General features: G+C 55.2%; 4 protein-coding genes across 13 annotated transcripts in view; 2 read left to right on the top strand and 2 right to left on the bottom strand.

The window, feature by feature from the left end:
* Positions 1-173: 173 nt before the first annotated feature.
* HSD17B8 (hydroxysteroid 17-beta dehydrogenase 8) lies at positions 174-2,547 on the bottom strand. Of its 2 annotated transcripts, XM_002809146.6 has the most exons (9): positions 2,275-2,547; positions 1,872-2,089; positions 1,654-1,770; positions 1,452-1,544; positions 1,266-1,351; positions 1,079-1,163; positions 829-871; positions 556-630; positions 174-367 (listed from the first exon to the last, which is right to left on the bottom strand). In XM_002809146.6, the coding sequence occupies exons 1-9, from the start codon at positions 2,324-2,326 to the stop codon at positions 351-353; spliced, it is 786 nt and encodes a 261-aa protein (XP_002809192.2). In that variant the 5' UTR covers positions 2,327-2,547; the 3' UTR covers positions 174-350. The 2 variants fall into 2 exon arrangements, with proteins under 2 accessions (XP_002809192.2, XP_024103898.1); XM_024248130.3 differs by lacking the exon at positions 1,079-1,163.
* A 10-nt stretch (positions 2,548-2,557) lies between these two features.
* SLC39A7 (solute carrier family 39 member 7) lies at positions 2,558-6,086 on the bottom strand. The gene is given in 8 exon segments (NM_001133689.2): positions 2,558-3,456; positions 3,892-4,088; positions 4,295-4,435; positions 4,568-4,732; positions 4,870-4,923; positions 5,074-5,242; positions 5,331-5,745; positions 6,047-6,086. Coding segments are annotated over 7 exon segments (1,410 nt in total). The 5' UTR covers positions 5,742-5,745; positions 6,047-6,086; the 3' UTR covers positions 2,558-3,183.
* Positions 6,087-6,312: 226 nt separating this feature from the next.
* On the top strand, positions 6,313-13,370 carry RXRB (retinoid X receptor beta). Of its 6 annotated transcripts, none has more exons than XM_002809144.5 (10): positions 6,313-6,740; positions 7,563-7,810; positions 8,509-8,665; positions 9,032-9,211; positions 10,366-10,538; positions 10,932-11,061; positions 11,266-11,398; positions 11,514-11,605; positions 11,918-12,023; positions 12,139-13,370. In XM_002809144.5, the coding sequence occupies exons 1-10, from the start codon at positions 6,509-6,511 to the stop codon at positions 12,284-12,286; spliced, it is 1,599 nt and encodes a 532-aa protein (XP_002809190.1). In that variant the 5' UTR covers positions 6,313-6,508; the 3' UTR covers positions 12,287-13,370. The 6 variants fall into 6 exon arrangements, with proteins under 6 accessions (XP_002809190.1, XP_009238166.1, XP_009238093.1 ...); XM_009239818.3 differs by having other exon boundaries at positions 6,509-6,740; positions 11,502-11,605; XM_009239891.4 differs by lacking the exon at positions 7,563-7,810 and having other exon boundaries at positions 6,329-6,740; positions 11,502-11,605.
* A 1,141-nt stretch (positions 13,371-14,511) lies between these two features.
* Positions 14,512-19,008, top strand: part of COL11A2 (collagen type XI alpha 2 chain) — a 29,780-nt gene continuing 25,283 nt past the window's right edge. For 3 of the 4 annotated variants that reach the window (XM_054557378.2, XM_054557380.2, XM_054557379.2), the window contains exons 1-4: positions 14,524-14,818; positions 17,518-17,667; positions 17,802-18,012; positions 18,466-18,628. In XM_054557378.2, the coding sequence (XP_054413353.2) occupies positions 14,737-14,818; positions 17,518-17,667; positions 17,802-18,012; positions 18,466-18,628 (606 nt within the window). In that variant the 5' untranslated portion in view covers positions 14,524-14,736. Of the gene's footprint in view, positions 14,819-17,517; positions 17,668-17,801; positions 18,013-18,465; positions 18,629-19,008 lie in introns of all 4 variants that reach the window. The other variant, XM_054557377.2, reaches the window with a different exon arrangement.

Here is a 19,008-nt window from a genome sequence, read left to right as displayed (position 1 = left end):
AAAAAGACCCGGAGTGTCACGCATACACAGTGACACACACTCTTTCCTCTCATACCCGGCGGCGGGGGTTGCCCTGGGAGACCAGGCAGAGAAAGGGAACAATCCTTCGGGAAAGGGAAAGGAGGGGGAGGTGGGGAAGGGTCTGAGGGCTTGGACACAAGAAGAGCCGGAGGTGGCAGGGAAGAGGACTTGGAATTTATTAGGGTCACAAGCACCCCTGCTTCCCATATTCAGCATTCCTGAGCCATACACTGCCACCCCCTTTGTAGCCTGGGAACTTAGAGTCCTCATCAGCAGGAGGCCAGGCAGAGTGGTGGGGGGGTGAGCAGAGTCCAGGGTCCTTGAGGCAGTTACATGAAAAGACCTCCTGGGAGGGGCAGAAACATTTGGACAGATGCATGGGTGGAGAGACAAATGGGCTGGGGGGTACCCACTTCTGTCCCTGGCCTTGGGAACCTCTGCCCTTCCCAGTGGCTCCAGACTCCCCTTACTTGCTTTCTCATATAGTCTGGGTTCTACTTCTCTGCCCTCTCCCTCCCCATGCTGGCCTCATACCAGTGACTTCCACTGAGGTCCCCGTGATGTATCCACTATCTTCAGATGCCAAGAATGCGACCACATCTGCCACATCTATGAGAATGGTGGGGAGAGGGCAGAATCCTGCTCACTCCCATAGACCCAAAACAGCCATAATCTCCCAACAAAGACATCCCTCCCCACAAACCTTTCCACAGACACCAACCACCAGTCCCCTAGAAAATCCCAAAACCTTGGGGATCTCTTCATTCAGGCCCCCTTCCCAGGGACCCCACTCCATTCAGTGCTCACCCTCAGGGTCCCCCAAGTGTCCCATCGGGATAATTTCAGTAATCTGTAAGGAAATACTCATGTGGGTGAAAGCTTTTATGGATTTTTTTGAAGACTGAGTCTGTGACCCTTTTTTTGTCTTCATTCCTCATACATTCATTGAATATTTAATGTTTGCCAGGAACTGTGCCCAGTATTCTCTCTCTATCTCTGTGAAGCCCAGAGAGATTGAGTCTCTGAATGATTCTGCCCTCCACCCACAGCGTCCTACCTTGTCCACCACTTTCTGTGGCACTTTCTGTGTCATGGGTGTTACAATGTACCCTGGGAGGACAGAGTTACAGCGGATCCCATGTCTGTGGGAAGGAGAGTGACTGCTGATTCTGGAAAGGGCTGAATGCTGGTCCCTCCCTCAGACCCCCCAGGTGCTCCCCAGCACCCTCAAGCATCTGACCAACCGTCCAAGCTCCCGGGCTGCGGTCTGGGTCAGCCCAATCACTCCAGCCTTGGATGCTGCATAGTTTGTCTGCCCCATGTTCCCCACCTATAGGTGAGTCAGAGACGTGGAATGAGTCAGGAGTCTCAAGGAGGGGTTCTCCTCTCTATGCCACTTGGCTGGCTGACCTCATCCAACTCAACTTGACCTTTCCTACGATGCTACTGATGTTGATGATGGAACCACGACAACCACTGGACACCAGGGCTTTTGCTGCAGCCTGAGTGACTAAGAAGGTGCCCTGGTGGGAAAGGGTAACAAGGGAGAAAAGATCAGCTGGGGTGACAGCCCTCCTCCAGCTCCCTCCCCAGGCTAAGGGGGCCAAAAGTTGCAGGTTCAGAGATCGCCACCTTGAGGTTGACAGCTATGACTTTGTCCCAGTCATCCTCAGACATGTGCAGCAGAAACTCATCCTGGGTGATGCCCGCACAGGACACAACGACAGATGGTGGTCGAGAAAAGCAGGCCTATGGGAGGGGGAGGTTACGCATCAAAAACCCCCCACAAAAAGCCGGGGCAGTGGAGGCAATATTAGAGCTTTAGAGGGGGAAGGTGGCCTGGCGTTCACCTGCACTTGTTCCAGCAGGCACCTGGCGGCCCTGGCCTCAGACACGTCAGCCTGGAAGGCAGCGTGGTTCCCTCGGGGCGGCCCCTCCTTACTCCCTGGCCCGCCCAGCAGCCGCACCGTCTCCTGTGCCGCTGCCCGGTCCAGGTCGCAGGCAGCTACGGTGGCCCCCTCTCTGGCCAGGCGTAAACTGACCGCTCGGCCGATGCCGCTCCCTGCACCTGAGGTAAGACAGAACACGCCGGACCCGGCAATGGGAGGAGGGGGCAGGGATCAGAGGTCACAGGGCAGAAAGTTAGTAAAATGTGGGTAAGGGGCCAGAGGTCACAGCGGCCGCGGACTCCAAGGGCACGCCCCTGACCTCACTCCAACACCCCAAACCGCCCCGGGAGAGAACCCCCTCAACCTGTGACCAAGGCCAGTGCGGAGCGGAGCCGGTTCTGGAGCTGAGACGCCATGGCGGGATGTGGGTGGGTGGGAACCCCAGCACTAAGCCAATCCAGCGCAGAGGGGGCGTGGCAAGGGCAAAGCCGGGGCCAATCAAAGCCCCGCCAGCCTTAGGCCATCTGCGGCCACCAGCGCAGGCCAACCCCCCACCGAGGGGGCGTGGCCAGACACTGCTGCTTAGGGGCCCCGGGTGTGGCGAAGACAAGGGGCCCCATTTCCCCCAAAAAGACAAAGACTGCATGTGGGGCGGAAGATCGGAGGACTTTATTTCCGGTTACCACTCCTCCCCCTCGATTCAAACACAGTGATATAAAAGGAATAGAAACAAAAAAAATCAGGCCATGAGAATACCAACTAGCCCTCTCCCACCCCCATCCCCCCTAATCACTCCCAAATCAGGACACACGATTGATGTTTGATGTTTATCCCCGACTCTTCCTGTTACCCTCTCTGTCCAGGACTCTGGTCTTCCCTGAAGCCTCCACCAACTGGTGGGAGAAAGGGAACTGGACCTTGGAGAACTTCCTGTGTAGCAACCTGGTTCTCCGAGAACAGGTGGGGTAGGGGACACCAGGTAGGCTGCCATCACCCCCTGTCCCTTCCAGCCTTCTTCATGGCCCCATTTAGCCTTCCAAACGCAACATGGTCAGACGGTGCCCAACACTATGGTCCCTCTGGCCTCTCATTCTCACCGCTCCAGCCTCTGTAAGACTGCCAGCCCTTGAAGGCCCTAATGCCAAAGTAACCATTCTCCCAGGCTACAGTTCCTTCCTTTGGCAGATGTCCCTGGCCAGGGCCCCCAACCTCTATGTACCCCTGACCTGGAGTTAGGGTTAGAGGTTTGGGGCAGGGGTAGTTTATCCACCCCTCACTCGAGGTGGGCAATCAGCACCATCATGACAACTCCCCCCAGCAGCCCCAGCACCTCCAGAAGTGATTGCAATGGTGATGCCTCCCTCAGCAGCTCGGGCAACACAGACACTGTTGCTACGTAGATAAAGCCACCTGCAGTAAATGGCAGGACCCAGCCAGGACCTGCACCACCTGCAATTTCACTGCCCACTGCTCCTCCTTCAGTGAGAAGGGCACAGGCTGTGCCTGCCAGTGCCCCTACTGCTGTCAGTAGTTGCAGACGCATCGCCTGATGGGCAGAAAAGAGAAAAAGGCACTCACCAATAGCTAAAGATTATCAGTGGTTTAGAAGTGGCTGGTGGGGTACAGGTATAGGGGACATGGATTTGGAAACTAAACATCAAAGTAAAAAGAGAAGAGGGAGCGGTCTAGAACAGACAATTTCTGAAAAATCTGAGAGATCAGAGGTCCTTTCCACAGACTTTCTGATTGAGTAGGCGTGTGTGTGTAAGACTCCACTAAACCATTCAGATGGTTTATAGACCACAGTTTAAGAAATACTGAGCTAAAGGACAAAGTAACCAGAACTTCTTCCCCCTCATTTCTAGAGGACTTGTCAATGACAGTATGAATTGTTTGGAACTAATAAGAGGCTGTTTGGGTTTAGGGTGAGTGAGGAGAAATAAAGGGTTTGAGGCAGCTGTGTTTGGCAGACATCACCAACCTGCTTTTTGCTGCAGCCAGACTGGACCAAGATGGCAAAGTCTCCGACCTCATGGGGCACTTCATGTAGCAGGACAGTCATTGTGGTCAGGATTCCTAGTCCCCGGCCCCCTCGAAAGGAAGCCCCAATGGCCAGACCATCAGTGAAGTTGTGTGCCAAGTCAGCAGCCAGATTCAGGTACCCTGACACACGCAGGTCTTGTACAAGACAAGAAGAGAAAATGATCAGAGGCTTCCATCACCACTTGTTCCAGTCTTGGTCAGCTATTCTCACACCTCCCCTCAAAGACTTCACACCCAGTCCTTTAGTGTTTCTCAGATACCTGCCATTACCCACAGCACATATTCCACGTGATTTGTGATGATGTCCCTTGCCCAAATTTATCACCAACTCTGGCCCTTACCTAAGCCTCTTTTTTCTTCTTCAGCATTCTGAGGTCTCACTGGCCCATCTTTGGGTACTGTGCTCCCTCCTCGCCTCTTCTGAACCCCCCTTGTTTCCTTTTCTTCTTCCTCTGAGCTCTGCTTCTCCTTGGTAGAACACTCTGAGGGAAGAAAAGAGTTGGTCAGAGTGGAGAACAGATCTTCCAACATGTCCTCTCCCTCCTGAGGGCCATAAGATGAGGAGATTCTGAGGCAGGCAAGTCAGCTTTCAGGAAAGTTGTTCCTGGGCTTACCTTGTCTTCCATGTCCATGACTTCCATGTGTGTGACTGTGAGCGTGTCCATGTCCATGACTATGACCATGTCCTCCTTTCACATGTCTCACAAATTTCTCCACGACAAGAAAGGCAACAATTCCACTGAGAACCCACAGTCCCACAGACAGAATGGGGCCCTGGCCTGGGAATGGAGGCATTGAGACACTAAGGGAGATGTGCATTCCAGACTCCTCCTCCTCAAGTGTGGGCGGTGAGGAATAGGGAGAGACGGACCTTCCCCAGCACCCCAACTCCCATCCCCATCTGTCTCTTCCTCACCACTGTGGGAGTGTCCATGTCCGGGTTGCTCCAGAGTGTGGTGAGAATGAGGTTCTGGAAGAAGGGGGGAAAACCAGATGAGGGAATATCTGACACAAAGGGTGTGTATTTGACGAAAGGTCAGGGATCATAAAGGAGAAAGAATCCTTTTCCCCCAAAGAACAAAATAGGTTAGATTTGAGGTAGAAGTCAGAGGTTACTTACCAAGAGCATGAGGAATGAGGTGCAGGAAGGCATCTCCCAGGAGCCCACCGGAAGCAAAACTGAGCAAGATCTGAAGTAGAGAGCGATGCCGGGGAGAGTTTGACTCCACGGGGATAAGGAAGAGGACAAAAAATGGAGCTGCTGAGATCAGCACTGTGGCCCCCAGTGCCTGGTGAGGGAGAGTCAGGGTCAAGTACTGTGGAGTTTCCCAACAAGCCAGAACCAGCCCTTCTCTCTCCCATCCCCTGGAGACTCACATAAGCCCAGAGAGTGACAGCATCCAGGTCCTGCTTGATGCCTGGAGCCCCAGACTCCCCATAGCCTCCACGGCTATGCTCATTGTCATGTCCATGTCCTCTGTGGTAGAGGCTCTCATGGGAGTGGCCATGGCTATGGCCATGGTGTAAATCCTCATGTGAATGTCCATGGTCGTGACCGTGGGTATGTCCATGCCAGATGCTCTCGTGAGTGTGGCCATGGCCATGGGCATGGCTGTGGCCATGGTGGAAATCTTCATGTGAGTGCCTGTGGCTGTGGCCATGGAAGTCCTCTTGCAGATCGTCGTGCAGGTCGTCATGACCCCCGAGTTCAGCCACCAGAAGCCCCAAGGTCGCCCAGGTCAGCAGTCCCACGGCCACCCAGTGGGGGGCCCCCAGGCCTCTGGCCATCACGCTGACCAGAGGGACAGAGGCAGTGACTCCACTTGATTCAACTCTATACCTACACAGGGTCCGCTTTACTCCAATCGCGCCCTCCGTCCACCTCTATGGGCCGCTCTCCCATTCCCTTAAGTTCCCACCTACATTGTTCCCAAGACTAGTTCTCTTTATCCCAAACCACCTCCCGGATGTAGGGCCCCGGGACACTAATCTTTCACCAGCCACTTTACAGACTCTCTGCGCCCTCGTCTCTATGACTCATTAGGTGAGGAAAAGGCCTGGAAAGGATGGTAGAGAAAAAACAGAATTCTCACCGGCTCCGGGATCCTTTCCTTTCCCGGTTTGCTTGGACGTGGCAGTCCCGCCTTTAGATCCCGCGAGAACAGGAAGTTCCGTTCCACCTTCGCCCTAATGCCTTTACCAATATGGCGGCACTCCGGCAGCGACGAATCCATCCTGCACTGATGCGCATGCGCGAGTGTGGAGGTTATTTGAGGGGAGGGTGGGCGAGGCGGGCTAACAGGCCGGAGGAGACCGCCTCCTTGGTTTCCAACTAGACGAGGGGGCGGGAACTCGCGCCGAGACTTCCCGTCTGTACAAAGATGGCTGCCACATTGGCGCTGTCATTTTGGTACAGAGCAGAGCGACGGGCTTAATTTGACCCAATCCAGGCCAGAGTCTTTCTCTCAGGGGCTTCCTCGTGCTCAGCTAATCCTCCGATCAATCCTTGGGAATCCCTGAGACCTCTTCGGTATCCCTACTCTCAGCCAGGGATCATGTCTTGGGCCGCTCGCCCGCCCTTCCTCCCTCAGCGGCATGCCGCAGGGCAGTGTGGGCCGGTGGGGGTGCGAAAAGAAATGCATTGTGGGGTCGCGTCCCGGTGGCGGCGGCGACGGCCCTGGCTGGATCCCGCGGCGGCGGCGGCGGCGGTGGCAGGCGGAGAACAACAAACCCCGGAGCCGGAGCCGGGGGAGGCTGGACGGGACGGGATGGGCGACAGCGGGCGGGGTGAGTGTCCCAGCAGAAGGGCAGGCGAGCCAGTGACCGCGTTATCTGCAACCCCTCCCCCACACCCTCCCCCGGTGCTCTTTTCCTGGCGCTCCCGCCCCCTTGTTTGTAAACACGCGTCCCCTCCCTCCCGAGGGCCTTAGCACCCTCCCCCCCGGGGCGGGGCGGGGAAGGGGAGCTTCCGCCCTCCTAGCTGTGACCGCTTGAGGCCTTGGGCACCGGAGGTCGCGGGAGTGGGAAGGGCACGATTTCTCTTAAACCTCAGGACTTTGGGCGTTTACAGGCAGATCCTGCGTCGTAGGAGGGGTCTCTCCCGCCTATCTCTTTCCCTTGCACGCTCTGGCTACCTGGCTTTACGCTAGGAATAGAGGGGCTCGATGGTCTACCCCACGTGCTGCCCCACCCACGAGACAGGTGTGGCTTTGGGATGACCTGGTATTCATTCAAATGGATTGGTTGGAAATTTTTCCTCACCTGAACTATCCTCTCCTTGTCAACTCCCTCCTCTCACCACAATGAGGAGTTACGCTGTTTTTGTTTTTTTTTAGCCAGTCAAATATAGCAGTGGGCGGTTGTATACCAATTTTAGTGACACTAATGTTAATAAGTTCTGATAACCCACTACCATCGGACCAGCCAGAGTTACACTGTTGTTTGACAGCAAGGTGTCTCTGGACTTGAGGATGGGTGGAGTGGGCTGGGTCCGGCACGGTGGGGTATTAGAGAATTAAAGTCTCTAGTTGGATGTTTGAAGACTCATTTTCTTTTTTTGTCTCTTCTGTCTCTTGTGTGTCTGTGTGCCTGTACATACCTCTCCCTCAGACTCCCGAAGCCCAGACAGCTCCTCCCCAAATCCCCTTCCCCAGGGAGTCCCTCCCCCTTCTCCTCCTGGGCCACCCCTACCCCCTTCAACAGCTCCATCCCTTGGAGGCTCTGGGGCCCCACCCCCACCCCCGATGCCACCACCCCCACTGGGCTCTCCCTTTCCAGTCATCAGTTCTTCCATGGGGTCCCCTGGTCTGCCCCCTCCAGCTCCCCCAGGATTCTCCGGGCCTGTCAGCAGCCCCCAGGTGAGAGGTTGTGACCAACTTACTGCCTGGCCACTTTCGTTTTCTTGTTTTCCTTGTAACCCCAGATCCTTGTGTGAACTTCCCCATGGCCCATTGACCTTCCAGTCCTCTAATCTTGTCAGGCCTGTGGTCTTTGTGAGACCCCTTGCCTTTCCTGAGGTGACTGATCTTTCAGTGCATGCTTCCTCCCCTAAAAGAATCCTAATATTCTTTGTTTTTTTGTGTGTGTGTTTTGTTTTTTTCTTTTTTTGAGGTGGAGTCTTGCTCTGTTGCCCAGGCTGGAGTGCAGTGGCACGATCTCGGCTTACTGCAACCTCTGCTTCCTGGGTTCAAGCGATTCTCCTGCCTCAGCCTCTTGAGTAGCTGGGATTACAGGTGCCTACCACCACACCCGGCTAATTCCGATATTCTTGATGTCCTTTTCATCTATCTGATTTTCTGCCCTTTTGATCCCATCTGCTTTCCCAAGACACCTGCCCTTCAGGGTCACTGTGTTGCACAATTACAGGGTGGCCTGTTTATTCTCTTTGGGGTTGTGCTCCAGGGATGGCCTTTCACATAGACTGCAGTGTAAATGACACCCTCTGGAATGTGCATTGCAGGGCCTTGCTTAGTGGTAGGGAATGATTTCCATCACTTCTGTGAGATTCTCCTTCCCAATAAGTCTTCCTGTGACTTCCCTATTTCCCCCATCCCAGATTAACTCAACAGTGTCACTCCCTGGGGGTGGGTCTGGCCCCCCTGAAGATGTGAAGCCACCAGTCTTAGGGGTCCGGGGCCTGCACTGTCCACCCCCTCCAGGTGGCCCTGGGGCTGGCAAACGGCTATGTGCAATCTGCGGGGACAGAAGCTCAGGTATGGGGCTCAGAGGATGAACAGAGAGGGAGAGTCTGGGCCATGTATCATCACCTGTGGTATTCCCAGGGTTTATGGGGTTTGGTCAGAGCAAGTGACCTGGGGGAGGCCTGATGAGAGTAAAGAAGCTGAAGCTGAGATGTAGGATGCAACTTGGGGGGAAGGTCAGAGGGAAAAGGAAGCGCGTGTAGGGTTTCTGAACAGTGAGGAGACTGGGACTGGATCATCACTCAGCTCCTGGTTACCTATCTCTGTATTTGGCAAACAGGGAGGACTTTAAGTTTTGCTACGGGGAGATTGGAAAGAGACTAAATGGTGAAGGTGTCTCCATGCAACCTTCTTATTGCTCCTCCCCTTTCCCTGTAGGCAAACACTACGGGGTTTACAGCTGTGAGGGTTGCAAGGGCTTCTTCAAACGCACCATCCGCAAGGACCTTACATACTCTTGCCGGGACAACAAAGACTGCACAGTGGACAAGCGCCAGCGGAACCGCTGTCAGTACTGCCGCTATCAGAAGTGCCTGGCCACTGGCATGAAGAGGGAGGGTAAGGACGGGCCCTGCGCAGGCGTCTTAGACCACATGCCCTTCCCCCCTTTCCCACTCAGACTGTGTACCTCTCTGGAAGGCTGGACTGCTCTCTCTCCTCTAGAGGGCGATATTTGATTTCTCTCTCCCTTCGCAGCTCTCCTCCCTGTTACCCTGTTCTGGCCCTTGAGTTTCCTTCTTAATGGTTAGGCCTCTGTGGCCTGCACATATGACCCCTCCCTAGACTGGTCCTAGAATAGGATAACTTTTCCTTACCCATGATGGGCTGTCTCCCCATTTCTAACCTGAGTGGTTCCTCCTCTGATTCCATGGACTTTCTCTGGTCTCTGTCTCCTGTTATCTGTGATCTTTCCTCTAACCCCTGGGACTGGGCACTCTTAAGCTTACAGACTTTACTGAAGACCTCAGGGCTTCCCTTCCTTCTTCCGTGTCTCCATCTTATCTTCTTAAGTCAGATTCCTAGGATTCTGAGAGACACTTTAGAGCGTATCTTGGTCAAAACACCCACTTTAGAGAAGATGAGCCTGAGGCTTGGCTTTCCCAAGGTCATGCAACAAAGGAGTGGCAGGCAGGTTTGGGATCAGAACCCACATCTCCAAAGACCTAGGCCAGTGCTCCTTTCACTGCCTATTTGTTGAGTCAGAAGAGCACAAGATTTGCACTCAGACACACTTAGAGTCAGTTGTATGACCTACCATGTATTATATGAATTTAAGCAAACTAATCTCTTTGAACCCCGAGTTCTTCATCTTAAAAATGAGAGTAAATGCTTCCAGCATCATTCTGATAATTGAGTGAATGTTAAAATGTGCTTAGCATGTTTCTTGGCATATTTTATTAAAAAAAAATTTTTATTTTTTAATCAGCTCTCAGTTGAATCTTGGCATGTTCTTTTTAACCATGTAGTAGGCTCTCCATTTAAATTCCTCCCTAATTCTTTTACCTACCTCACCCTTCCCGACTGGCTTACCTGTCCTTTTATAACCCTTCCTTCAGGGCTGCCCCCAGTCCACCCTTTCTAGTGACTTCCCCAATTCCTATAAATATCTCCTAAGGGCCGTGAGATCCTGATGAGGCCGTAAGGATATTTGTGGAAGCCCTTCATGGCTGGCTGCTGACTTTCCATTTTTTCTCTCCCCCTTCCCCCTGCAGCAGTACAGGAGGAGCGTCAGCGGGGAAAGGACAAGGATGGGGATGGGGAGGGGGCTGGGGGAGCCCCGGAGGAGATGCCTGTGGACAGGATCCTGGAGGCAGAGCTTGCTGTGGAACAGAAGAGTGACCAGGGCGTTGAGGGTCCTGGGGGAACCGGGGGTAGCGGCAGCAGTGTGAGTGTTGGGGTCAATCCACTCTCCTTCGTGATGGGGGTTGGGGGAGGCAGTCTAGGTCTGTTCTATATCCCCTCCCCCTCCTTTCCCCTTATAACCTTCCTAACACTACTCGGGGCTGGAAGTGCTGCCAAACAAGGTCTTTCAAACATCTGAGGTGGATGTGATAGCTCCTTCTGTCTCCACTCCCCAAACAACCCACTGGCAGAACCACAAGCATGTCCCAAATAAATAATTGTTTGCACGAATGCCAGAAGAGAAGACTCACAGGGATTGGTTTGGATGGGGCACACAAGAAGACTATATGTAAGGAGGGGGTGTCAAAAGCCTCTTACAAGGGGGCTCCCAGCGTATCTCAAAATCTTCCATAACTCTTACCCCCGTCCCCTGCAGCCAAATGACCCGGTGACTAACATCTGTCAGGCAGCTGACAAACAGCTATTCACGCTTGTTGAGTGGGCGAAGAGGATCCCACACTTTTCCTCCTTGCCTCTGGATGATCAGGTCATATTGCTGCGGGCAGGTCAGTGACCTTGGATCCTTTTGACCTCTTGACATTTGACCCCTCTTTGACTTCCCGACCTTTAGTGACCCCAATGGCCTTACCTTGCATACTCAGGGAGCCAAACTTGCTGACCTCACCACCTCTTTTCTCCTTCTCTTCCACTGATGTGCTTTGAATCCCTTGGCCTGATTTCTGGCTCCTGACCCTTGCTGCCCCACCCAGGCTGGAATGAACTCCTCATTGCCTCCTTCTCACACCGATCCATTGATGTTCGAGATGGCATCCTCCTTGCCACAGGTCTTCACGTGCACCGCAACTCAGCCCATTCAGCAGGAGTAGGAGCCATCTTTGATCGGTCAGTGGCCCTCGGCTAGGCTGGCATGTAGATAGAGGGGGTGGGGCTATAGGCTGGTCCGTGTCCAAGGCTGGCTGAGCTGTGACCTTTGAGTGACCTGCAGGTCCCTCTCCAGGGTGCTGACAGAGCTAGTGTCCAAAATGCGTGACATGAGGATGGACAAGACAGAGCTTGGCTGCCTGAGGGCAATCATTCTGTTTAATCCAGGTAAGAGGAGGATTACCTTTGTCTCTCAAGGCCAAGGCAACCTTGGAGCCTCCTCTTCTCCGAGACTCCTAAGTTACCCAGCTATCCCCCTCAGTAAGACCCTCAACCTGGAAATCCCCCAACTGGCTGAGGAAAAACCCACATCCATGGATCCATCCCACAAATCCAGTGGGCCCTGCTTCCTTTGCCAGGCCTCTGGTAAAGGGCAAGCAAGTGCAGCCCAAAAGGGGCATCCTGTGGCTCACATCTGCATGGCCGTCCTGATTTGGTTTGTCTTCATTTCTCTTCCTTCTCTCTTCCCTGCCATCTCAGATGCCAAGGGCCTCTCCAACCCTAGTGAGGTGGAGGTCCTGCGGGAGAAAGTGTATGCATCACTGGAGACCTACTGCAAACAGAAGTACCCTGAGCAGCAGGGACGGTGAGATGGGGCTGGGGGTCACTGAGGTTCCCTTGGGGGTGGGGAGTGCTATGAGGATGTGTTCAGGGCCCATGTGCTTCCAGCTCTCAATCCCCTTCTCCCACCTCCACCCCAGGTTTGCCAAGCTGCTGCTACGTCTTCCTGCCCTCCGGTCCATTGGCCTTAAGTGTCTAGAGCATCTGTTTTTCTTCAAGCTCATTGGTGACACCCCCATCGACACCTTCCTCATGGAGATGCTTGAGGCTCCCCATCAACTGGCCTGAGCTCAGACCCAGACGTGGTGCTTCTCACACTGGAGGAGCACACATCCAAGAGGGACTCCAAGCCCTGGGGCAGGGTGGGGGGGCCATGTTCCCAGAACCTTGATGGGGTGAGAAGTACAGGGCAGAACCAAGAACATAAACCCTCCAAGGGAATCTGCTTGATATTCCAAGTTGGAAGGGACCCCAGATCCCTGTGAAGACTGGTTGTCTTCCTTCAGTGGCCTTGAGTCTCTGAATTTGTCGGGGTCTCCCATGATTTGGGGTGATTTCTCACCCTCTGTCCTTCCCCCAGCACGGAGCACTGGGCCTGCCTCCAGGACCTTGCTTCCTTCTCATCTTGCCTGATTTTGCTTCCCATCTGAAGAGTGGAAATGGGGAACTCCCCTAGAGGTGGATATTGGGGGGCAGGCCCCCCAAACTGATGGACATGAGACTAGGGCCCTGACAGGCCTTCCTCCTCTCAAACCTGGCAGATGGGGGCCTCTCTGGAAGAGGGAGGGGCCCTGTCACTGTCGAGAGTCTCTTTTTACGCTTCACCTCCTTCTGCAGTCAGACTGAAATATGAAAAAGGTGGTGGTGGTGGTGAAGGGGCTGGTGGAGATGTAGGAACCGATCTGCTATTTTTAATTTCCTGTGAGGATAGAGACTTGCAGTTAGACTCAAAGAAGTACTGTACTTTCCCAGGTTGACTAAGAAATGCCAATGGTGGAGGTGGGTGTTTGGGAAAGGCAGGGCCCTGAAATGGCCTGTCCGTAGGGCTCTCCAAGCACTAGCCTTCCCAGCTTCCCCCCGCCCCCCCATCTCTTCCTGTCTAACTTGAGGAAGGGGCCTGGGCTGTGAGGACAGGGCCCCCACAGGGGATGGTTTCACGAGTGTAGTCCCGGAGGCCTTCCCTTCACAGCTCTCCTCCAGCCCTGGGCACATAGCCTAGGCTGGGGACACAGGATCCTGGCCTGAGAATTGAGGGGAGTTGGCCAGCCCACAGAGGTCGGGTGCTGGGGCTGCATGATTTTTGCCCTGCGTCCCTTCTTTTTGGGGCTCCTTTCCCCTCTCACTCATACATAAAATCGCTTTCAAATTAAAATCGCTGTTTTCTGGACTGAGGTGACTATAAGGATGGGCAGCGCCGTTTCGGGCTTGGCGGGGGTGTCCGGTTGGGAGCTCCGGACGCGATCCCTGGACGCCGCCGCCGAGGTTCCCTGGGGCCCAAGAGGTGCACGCAGGGTGGGGGACACAAGGCAAGCTTTGTCGGGGAGGGGGGGAGAGGGTGTGCCAGGCTGGGGGCGGGGCCGGCCGGAGGAGGAAGGGGGGGGCGGTGGATTCTCAAAGACGCCTTGTTCGCTCGTACCCTCTCCGCGCCAGCGGGCGGCGGCGCCTCGGCTCGCTGCGGCCTTCCCTCCGGCCGCGCTGCGGGCTCCGGGCAGACCCGGCGCCGTGCCCGCTCGTGGGGGCGCACTGGGCGCCGAGCGCTGCGGGCTTCTCAGGCGTTGCCCGCCCGGAGGCGGCCCACGTCCCTGAGTGACCCCATTTCCCTGGACCCTTCCAACCAGAGTCGACTGCTCGCTCATCTTACCACTGCTCCCCCTCTACCTGGGCTCTGGGACTCCCTTACCGCGTCCCCCATTTGCATCTCCTTGGACCTGACTATCCTGTGTTTGTCGGTGGGTCCCAGTCTCTGGCCTCTTGCTCCCCGTAGAACACCTTCCCCCACATCCCCCACCCCAGTTCGTCGCTATCTATAGCGTTGTCTATAAATACCCCCGCCCCGGCCGGGCCCGGCTCTGTAATTACACGGGGCGGGGTGAGGGAAGTAATTATGGAGACCTGATTATGGGTGGGGTGGGGACTGCGACCCCCAGGCCCGCCTCTCCCCCTCCCACTGTGCCCTAAATCCCTCCCAGGCCTCTGCTGAAAGGGGGCTCTGGGCCCCCAAGAGGGAGGGAATGGGAGGGGATGTGTGTGACTGGACGTTTGGGTCCTAGAAAAGGAAGGGGCTAGGGAAGATATTGGGGTTCCCGTAAAGAGAATCTTAGGGTACAGGCCGTTGAGACCTACAAGGAGCAGGAGACAGCGAGCGATAGAGGGAGGGTTCCCGCCTCCCTCCCCAGGTGGAGACTGAGGGTGGGGTTTCCCTTCGGTGGCTGTGGGCGGGCGGCTGGAGGCGGGGGCCAGGCCGGGGGCGGGGGCGAGGTGGGGGCTCTGGGCGCCAGGGTGGCCGGGGACATACAGAAGCGGCAGCCACCGAGGAGGGAGCAGTGCCGGGAGCCCCGACGGCGCCTTGCTGCATGGAGCTGGGCCGCTGACAGCTGTCGCTGCCCGCAGCCTCTGACCTCCCTGGGACCCCGGCGTCTGAGGCTTATAGTCTGCTCCCTGTCTTCTGTCAGCCTCAGGGCATCCAGCGTCTCAGGCCGACCTGGGTCCCTGGGACCCGGCGTTCCGGCTTCTCAGTCATGGAGCGGTGCAGCCGCTGCCATCGCCTCCTCCTCCTCCTACCTCTGGTGCTGGGGCTGAGCGCGGCCCCAGGCTGGGCAGGTAAGAGGAGTCCTGATGCCTGGGTCCTCGGAGTCAGGCTGGAGCTCTGAGTGTCTCTGGGAAGGGGACAGCTGATGCCTGGGGCAGCAGCTTCTGAGTCTAACAAGGAGATTTGGGGCTTCAAGGGTCCAGGCTGGAGGGCAGGACACCTGTGTTCCCTGGCATCAGAGTAGGGATCTCTTTGTCCTTGAAGTGACTGGGGGAGGGCAGATAGGGCTGAAAGGTGGAGGACCACTTTAGAGACCCTGAATGGGGATGGATGCTTGTTTTGGGTCCTTGGGAAGAGCTGAAGATGGCCAGGGCCAGCCCGGTCCAGTCATTGCTGGTGTGGGGATGGTAGATGCCAATGTTGATGGGTGAGGCGTGTGTGTCTTCTGGCCTTTCTGTCGATATCTCTGGGATAAGGGGTGAGCACCTGTGATTTAGAGCAGAGCCCAGTAAGCCCAGAAAGAAAGGATACCTTGACTACCTGTCTCATTGGCCTCCTGGACAGGGTCCCCCTCCCCCTCCCTTTGCCCTCGATGCTGCCACGCAGCTGGCTCTGGGGAGCACTGGGGCTGGCTGCCAACAAGACGGCCCGCCGGACAGGCCAGGATCAGGTGTCTGAGGCCAGAGCCAACTCTTTGCATTCCTGCCTAGCCCCTCCTCCCTCTGGCCAGCCAGGCTCCCCTGGGACCCTGGTGTCCACAACCCCGATCTTTTCCTTCTTTTTCCCAGGACCCAGAATTCCTGGCTTCTAGGAAAGCGGATTTGATGTCAGGGAGGAGGGGGCTGTGAGCACCAAGCCCTCAGCAGGCTGGAAAAAGCCCACCATTTCTGGAGACACTGAGGGCTGATTTGTATTTAACTTTGCTATTCAATTCTTCTCTGCTTTAGAGAGGAAATGGTCAGAATGGCAGCATAAAAGATTTAGATTAGATTACAGAAGGAAGAACTTCCAAGATGTGAGGACAGTGAAGCCCAGGGCCAGGAAATTGAGGCATATGGTGCCTGTAGACTCTAGGAGTCTTTCTTAGGGGGAAGAGGGATCCTCTGGCATGGAGGCAGGGGGATGGCTAAGATGACTGTTTTTTATTTCAGGGGCTGAGTAGGTAGAGATGGGACTTTAGGGAAATGAGTTACTGTAGAATTCCTAAGGTTAGAGAATAAGGCATTTGGGGGGCCAGAGGTAGAGTGGTGGAGGGTAATGGGGCTACAAGTGGAGAGCCTGTGGGGCAGATGAGGCTGGAGACAGTGGGGCAAGTATGTGGCCTGGTGTGGGAAGATGGTGGGCGGACCTGTGGGTAGGTCGTCCATATGATCGAATTGTACTCCCTTGGGATTTGGTGGAGGGTGGGGGCCTCCGAGGTCTCCTTGGCCTGGGGTCTCTGTGAGCCTCTGTGTCTCTGTCTCACTCACCCTTCGTCTCTCAAAGCGGCCCTTGTGTGTTGGTGTTTGCGGAGCTGCCACACGCGCGCGCGGGGGCCAGGCTTAGGCGGGGGTTGGGGGGGAAGGCCGTGGTTTCCCGGCTCCTGGACTCAAAGGGCCTTTTCTCTGCCTGCCCGCCCCACCTCACCCACCCCACCCAGCTCCACTCCCCTGATTGCTCTGGCCTCTGCCCTGCCCCACACTTCTGTGAAAGTTTTGCTGGAACTCTCTTTGGGATTTTTCCAATCTGGAGCTGATGGTGTGAAGAGTATGTATACAGGGGAGCAAGTGAGGGCGAGGTGATCTTTTGTTTTCCAGGGAGTTTGAGCCCTGGGAAGCTGAGTTCTAGGTAGACAGGGCTGATGGGCTGGGTCTTGAATCTTTGGGTCCCAGGTGGTGGGGTTGGTGGGGGTGGTGAGACAGGATTGAGGTTCCAGGTGTGGGGAGCTTGCCTGGGTTCTGGGCAAGCACTCTGATGGGATCCACAGATGTGTGGCTCGGGGCCCTGGACCTGTTCCGGCTCCGCGTGGCAGCTTCAGCCCCCGCCCCCCATTCCTCCACCCCACCCCAACTCATCTCCTAAACCAGGAGGCACAGACTCTTGGGAGAGCTTTCTTGTATCTTTTTCCTCAGCATGGTCAGGGTTGTTCCCACCCCATCCCCCAAACCTGGGATCTGTAGCTACTTAAAGCCCCTCTCATAGAGCTGCCTCTCTGATCTCTTCCTCATGGCTCCCCTGCACCTCCTGTGCCCAGGATGATCGATTGCCCAGATGTTGTTTGTGCTGGAGACGGGACAGATGCCAGAGACCCAGAGAGTGAGAGATACGGAAAGAGAGTGAGAGCGAGGGAGAGAAAAAGATGGACAGAATGTGAGAGAAATGGAGGAAGACAGAAGAGACAGAGACAGAAAGACCAACATAAAGAGACAGAGAGAGTAAGAGAGTGAGAGAGATAAGAGACAGATGAAGAGTTGAGAGAGATATTCAGAGAGCACAGAGAGAGACAGATTCATAAGCTAAAAGACAAAGGGAGAGCGTAAGAGAGGCAGATGCTAGGAGAGAGAGGGGCAGGAGTGTCATGGGGTTGAATGCCAGCTGATGCTGCCCTGCCTCCAGGTACCTTTGCATTTCCCATCCATTCAGGCACTGTTTAGAAGCAAGTGAGGGTGAGGTGACCTTTCCCTTGCAGGGAGTTTGAGCCCTGGAAAGCTGAGTTCTAGATCCCAAATGTCCCCTATTTATGCCCTCCTGAAGGCATGTCCCTTCTCCTGATAGTCATGGACTCTCCTAGGTGCACCCCCTGTGGATGTGCTCCGGGCCCTGAGGTTCCCCTCCCTCCCCGATGGTGTCCGGAGAGCAAAAGGCATCTGTCCAGCTGATGTGGCCTACCGAGTGGCACGACCTGCCCAGCTCAGTGCACCCACTCGCCAGCTTTTCCCAGGTATGGGTGACATGGTGGGGTAGGGAGGCCTGGGGGAGGTCATGGGATGGGGCCTAGGATCAGACACCAGGAGGAAAGGGGTTGTGGTGGCTCCCTTTGCCTCTCACTCTGTGTGTATCTCTCTCGGATACTAGGAGGATTTCCCAAAGATTTCTCTTTGCTGACTGTTGTCCGGACCCGCCCTGGTCTCCAAGCTCCCCTCCTGACTCTCTACAGTGCTCAGGGTGTCCAACAGCTGGGCCTGGAGCTGGGCCGACCTGTCCGCTTCCTGTATGAAGACCAGACTGGGCGGCCTCAACCTCCCTCTCAGCCAGTCTTCCGAGGCCTCAGCCTAGCAGATGGCAAGTAAGTTTGTTTGCTCCTCTGGTCTGCCCGGCCCACACTTTCAGGAGGAAGTGCCCCCGAACCCCTACACTCTAAACTGTGAAACCCTTCAGACCCTTTGGGCCACACCACACCTACCCACTGCCCAAACTTCAGTCACTTCTAGTCCAGAGTTTGGGCTTTAGAGTGTACAGCCTTCTCTGCATGTTGAACTAGCCTGTACCTTGGGCAAGTTACTTAAAGTTTTTGAGCCTCAGTTTCTACATCTGTAAAATGGACATTAAATAGAATTGGCACAAATAAGAAAGTGACGGCATGGTGCCTGGTGCACTGTAAACACTCAATAAATGGTAGCCATTGTTATTACTGCTCTTATCACCATTGGCTTCAACTCTCATCACTGGTCTCCAACCATGTTGACTCCCCCACTTCAGTCAGCCAAGAGTTCACTTGAACCTCTCCCACCATGTCCAGGTGGCACCGTGTGGCTGTGGCTGTGAAGGGCCAGTCTGTCACCCTCATTGTTGACTGCAAGAAGCGAGTCACCTGGCCTCTCCCCCGAAGTGCTCGTCCAGTATTGGACACCCATGGAGTGATCATCTTTGGTGCCCGTATTCTGGATGAAGAAGTCTTTGAGGTAACCAGAGCAATCAGAGGCAGGATTGACTTCTGGTCCCCTATCTTGTGCCCACTCCCCTTCTGGCCCCAGCATGTCATCTTCCTATTCCCTAGGCCTTCATTTTTTTTTTCTTATGAATTTTCATTTCTATTTTCTATCTTCAGGGCTACTGTTCTCTGCAGGAGAACTAGATGCCTACCTATATGGCAGGACTGTCCACAGCCATTTACTCTGTCCTTCAGTCTTCATCAGTTCCCTCATCCATCCATCCTTTCAACCCCTCTCTCTCCTCACCCACCCATCAATTCACTCACTCCTCAGCCAACCTATGCACACATCCACCACCCACTCCCCCATCTATTTACTCATCTATGCATCACACACCCACCTACTCATGC

The sequence above is a fragment of the Pongo abelii genome, chromosome 5 (genome assembly GCF_028885655.2).
Source record: "Pongo abelii isolate AG06213 chromosome 5, NHGRI_mPonAbe1-v2.0_pri, whole genome shotgun sequence".
Classification (NCBI taxonomy): domain Eukaryota; kingdom Metazoa; phylum Chordata; class Mammalia; order Primates; family Hominidae; genus Pongo; species Pongo abelii.
The sequence above is the reverse complement of the archived record's forward strand: the minus strand, read 5'-3'. Positions and strand labels throughout refer to the sequence as shown.

Excerpts from the sequence above, each read along its gene's own strand:
- HSD17B8 (XM_024248130.3), bottom strand. The coding sequence starts at position 2,326 with ATGGCGTCTCAGCTCCAGAACCGGCTCCGCTCCGCACTGGCCTTGGTC. Across the intron at positions 631-828 it reads ACACTTGGGGGACCCTGAGG|ATGTGGCAGATGTGGTCGCA; the intron begins GTGAGCACTGAA and ends CCATTCTCATAG. Across the intron at positions 368-555 it reads GACCTCAGTGGAAGTCACTG|GAGGTCTTTTCATGTAACTG; the intron begins GTATGAGGCCAG and ends TGCCCCTCCCAG.
- RXRB (XM_009239818.3), top strand. The coding sequence starts at position 6,509 with ATGTCTTGGGCCGCTCGCCCGCCCTTCCTCCCTCAGCGGCATGCCGCA. Across the intron at positions 6,741-7,562 it reads GATGGGCGACAGCGGGCGGG|ACTCCCGAAGCCCAGACAGC; the intron begins GTGAGTGTCCCA and ends CCTCTCCCTCAG. Across the intron at positions 11,062-11,265 it reads GGTCATATTGCTGCGGGCAG|GCTGGAATGAACTCCTCATT; the intron begins GTCAGTGACCTT and ends TGCCCCACCCAG.